Consider the following 4503-nt stretch of genomic DNA (forward strand, 5'->3'; position numbering starts at 1 on the left):
CTAAAAATAAAATTTTCTGTGAAATTCCTTTAAAACACTACTCCTTCTACAGTTTTGGTCTGATTTCAATGTAACTTGGCACACAAGTAGACTACACTAAGATACATAGTTCTGTGCACCCGTTTTTATTTTAATGGGTTCCAAGGATCATTTTTCTATTGATTGCTGTTTTGAAGTCTCAAGTCACAACTGCTACTTTTCTTTTGTTTCAAGTATAAACCAGTAGAGCTTCAGTCTCGACAGAGACTTCTGGTTTTTTAGATAGTTTGGTTTTCAAACAATATCTGTAGTGATTTATACCTTATAACCAAAAAAAGGAACGGAAATCATCTGCATTATTGTCCTATAACTTAAGATGCTTTCTGATTTACACAATAGTTGGGTAAACAAACTTGGTTCATGTTTCTGTCACCATACAAGTATTTGCACAAGATCTAAATAATTCATATGTTTTGTTTAATTGGAATGTTTTAAAAATTATTTTCTTTCTGACAAAAATTTAAAGACATTTTGGCTCAGTCTTGTTTTCTGGGAACAATTGAACATTGAAATTTCAAAATGACTACGCAGTTCAGGATCAAGTCACAAAGGTTAATTAAAGTCAACGTTCATAAATATCTTCTGTTGATGGAAAGTGTCAATGTTGAGATGCTTTAAACTGTATAATTACTGATTTAAATACAGTCTTTCATGAAGGTCATTTTGTCAAGGTCATATGGCTTGCTGGATTAGCAATTTAGGGGAAAGGGGAAAACCATTTTGAATTCATTGGTAAATGTATACAATTGACACCACTATAAGCATTCCATCAGTTATATATATCACAAAGAATTGCAGCTTTAATCTGCATAGAACCTTTGATACACGCTTAATCATAAATTTATTAAATGTTCATATAAAATTATACACGCAGCTTAGCCTTTTGTATAGCACAGTCAGTCACAAGGTGTTAGGTAGTTTGAAATGTTGATGTTATGAATTTCAAAGTGGAATTTAAAACATGTTTTTTTTTAGAATATAGTTTATCAAGACAAATACAGTTTAACTTTGATATCTTGAACTCCGATATCTCGAATACCATGGATATGTCGAAGTGATTTTGAAGTCAGAACTACATATTCTTTATTAATATTTTACATTCGATATTTCAAATCATAGGATATCTCAAAGTTTTTTCTCAGTACCTTCAAGTTCGAGATAACAAAGTTTTACTGTACTTAAATTTGGTTTATTAACTACAGATAAATATTTAACTTTCTAATGAGAAAAAAAAGAAAATTAAGTTGTACAGTATTTTCTTACATCAACATATTAAATAATTTCACTGATTGTTGTCAGTAATAAATAACTGCAGGTAACGGCTATAATTAATACTTTTCCGAATGAAGTATAAAACTATTAGACTGAAGCATAAGATTAACATTTAAAAAAAGATAAGTGGACAAACATGACAAAATGGAAAAATAAATCTTAATAAATGATATAATGATTGTGAAGTTCATTGCTCTAGAATATTTTAGCAAGAATAGTGAATCTAATCATGTGGAAGTGAATTGCTGCTGTTATTGTGTTGTGTTTTCTGTTACTAGGGTACGCGGTCAGCCTTTGTGATGTTACAGATGGGAGAATCATGTCATTTACACAGTGTTGACCTCAAACAGAGCTACAAATTACATCTACAGGTTTGTAACACATGTAATCATATCCTGTTTGCAAATTTTGTCTAAAACAACACATTGACTACTGCTTAATTAACACCAATATCTACATGTCTGTAACATATCCTGTTTGAAAACTTTGTCTAAAAACACTACAGTTGTCAATGAACATATCATTCAATATCATGAACACTAATATCTCAAATACCATAGATACATGACATTGTCTTTTCTACATGTATGTTAATGTGATTTGAAGTCGAAATTCTAGCTTATTCTTCAAGTACTTTAACTTGGATATCTTGTATCCCTTTATATCTAGAAGGTTAATCCTTGGTACCATTGAATTCAACATAGCCAAGTTTGACTGTATAAGAAGTGCTGCTCCAATTTACCTGTCTGTGACATGATTTAAATACTCATAGAATGATTCCACTGATATGTACTAGTGACAAAAGATGAACTCTTATGATTCTTGCTGATTTTCTTTATCCAATTTCATTTGTATAATTATTTAAATCACAAAATTCAACAAACAGTTTGCTCAAATCTCAATGAATGACGCAAGAAATATCGTAAGCTAAATCATTAAGTAAATGGTATTCATTGAACATCTCATGTCATTTCTATGACGTGATTTTCTTCAACAGATCCAGGATTACCAGAGTATAGACTGGACAGGGGTGTATGAAATCACACAGACCCTGGAAGAGTTCAAGGCCGTCTCCATGGCACCCTATGACTTTGGTAACGAGGGAAACAACAATAAGTATTTGACCTTGACTGTTCATGCCACCCAGCAGTCTATGGTTGACCTCTATGTATACAGTCCCTACTGGTTGGTCAATAAAACAGATCTGGTTATTCAGGTCAAGGTGAGCAAGTATAATGAACCTGAACCTGTTTGATATGTTTATTTTTACCTGTTAATGTTTCTTAGTAGTAGTTACCCCATATCATACTGTTGGTTATGTGTAGATACCCGATGGGCGTGGTCATAATGACATGATAGTATTTTGTCTTATGACCACGGCCATCGGGTATCTACACATAATCAACAGTGTGATATGGGGTAAATGACTTGTACCATAGTTTTTAAAAATCATTCATATGTAAGTCAGCTTAGGAATCGATCGGACTAGTTCGCAATCGAAACATTAAGTGTTTGGTTTCAAAGATGCATTTGGATTGTATTTGATTTTACGCTCCTTCGTGTCCTTCTGACCATGTCCATCGAATATAGGGTAAGTGATTTGTATACAATACTTTTCAAATTTTGCTACAAATTTTGCCCTATACTCGGCACTGAGGGTCATTGAACAGTGAGAGTTCTTCTTCCTGTCAACACCTTCTGCGACATGGGACCTCTGTTTATACTGTATACATGTAGGTCTCCACGTCCCACAGTGGGATTCAACTCCTTACTTCGTGACTCTAGGGCAGGCGCTTTAACCACTGCGCCACGCAAGCGACATAAAAATTAAACAGATCTAGGCCCGTTTAAAAAGTTTGATTTATGTAATTGAAAAAATAACGAGTTTGGTTTTAATGATATATGTTAATTTGATATGATTTTTTTTTCTCGTAAATTTCAATCGTCAAAATTACATATTAGTAATTTAAATTTATTATGAACTAATGGTTTAACTTAAATTTTTGTTAACCTGATACAAACTTTGCCGTGCACAGTGGTACGTTGATTGAAATGTTTTTATGGGTCATGTATATTTCAGTTTAATGAAAATTAGATGTCTGATCGGCTAGATCCGCAATCGAAAACTTTATTTAAGTGCAGTAGTGTACAGTTGTTTTTACGTCAAGTATGTACCGTGTTTCCTTTGTTGGTTATTAAAGGAACGATATATTGGAATCTACTAAGCTAACGTCACCCTGGTCATTACACTATTTTAAAAAATGTTTTTAAAATCAAGCGATTTCTGAAGTTTTTTCTTCACTTTTAACTATAGTTAAAGTATTAATAGCCGTTTTTAACTGTTATTTATAACTAAATGCTGTATACAATTGAACATTTTTCAAGGCTCCTTTTTTACTCTCCTAAATTTGGTATAACAAGCCCGTATGATTGTTTCATTTAAAAACCGTGCATGGTCGTTTTATAAATAATTCTTTTGTCACGACTCGATGGGCGGAGTTATAGAAAAGTGTGGGTTATGTACAGAAAACCCACACATTTAACAAAAGAAATCACACCTAACTATGGTACAATACATAATATTATCATGATAGCAAAAAGTATATGTTGCTTCTTTTAGTGTGAATTAAGAGGAAGAGTATGGCTTTTATTATAATAATAGTTTTGTTTTTGCAAGGGGAATTGAATCTTTAAAAAAGTAAATACTATACTCTTATAATATGTGAAAATCCAATTCAATTAACTTGAATGAGTTGCTGCACCTTAGTTGAATCTTTATGTATTTTTCTGCAGGGTTCAAAATCAGATGCTGTGTTTGATTGTCCATCAAATGTTTCTTCACCTGTTTTATTCCGATTCAAGAAGAATAGACCAAAGAAGGTAAGATTGCTATAAACCAAAAAATAGTCTTTTTCTTTGATATTTTTGAAGATCAATGTATACATTAATTTTTTTATTAAATTAAAAAAATAATGTTATCTGTAATGAGTTAGGGTAGTAAAATAAAGGACAGAAATGTAGTATATAAAACTTACAACATTTTGCATTGAATTCAGTTTTGAAGAAATATAACATGCATATGATGATTTAATCTTCAGAGGAAAGATAGAGCTTTTCTATAAAATTCATGTAAAATGACTTTCAAAATTTTTTTTTTTTTTGATAACAATATTCCATTTTGCATTTCATTCT

General features: G+C 31.5%; 1 protein-coding gene across 1 annotated transcript; it reads left to right on the forward strand.

Moving 5' to 3' along the window:
* Positions 1 to 1589: 1589 nt before the first annotated feature.
* LOC134235574 (intermembrane lipid transfer protein VPS13A-like) lies at positions 1590 to 4206 on the forward strand (the record flags this gene model as incomplete). The annotated part of the gene is made up of 3 exons (XM_062717706.1): positions 1590 to 1682; positions 2309 to 2533; positions 4105 to 4206. Coding segments are annotated over 3 exons (420 nt in total), but the record flags the coding sequence as incomplete, so codon positions are not given.
* Between the last annotated feature and the right edge of the window lie 297 nt (positions 4207 to 4503).

The sequence above is a fragment of the Saccostrea cucullata genome, unplaced genomic scaffold (assembly GCF_032062105.1).
Source record: "Saccostrea cucullata isolate Sc308-1 unplaced genomic scaffold, CSIRO_AGI_Scuc_v1 ctg22969, whole genome shotgun sequence".
Taxonomy (NCBI): domain Eukaryota; kingdom Metazoa; phylum Mollusca; class Bivalvia; order Ostreida; family Ostreidae; genus Saccostrea; species Saccostrea cuccullata.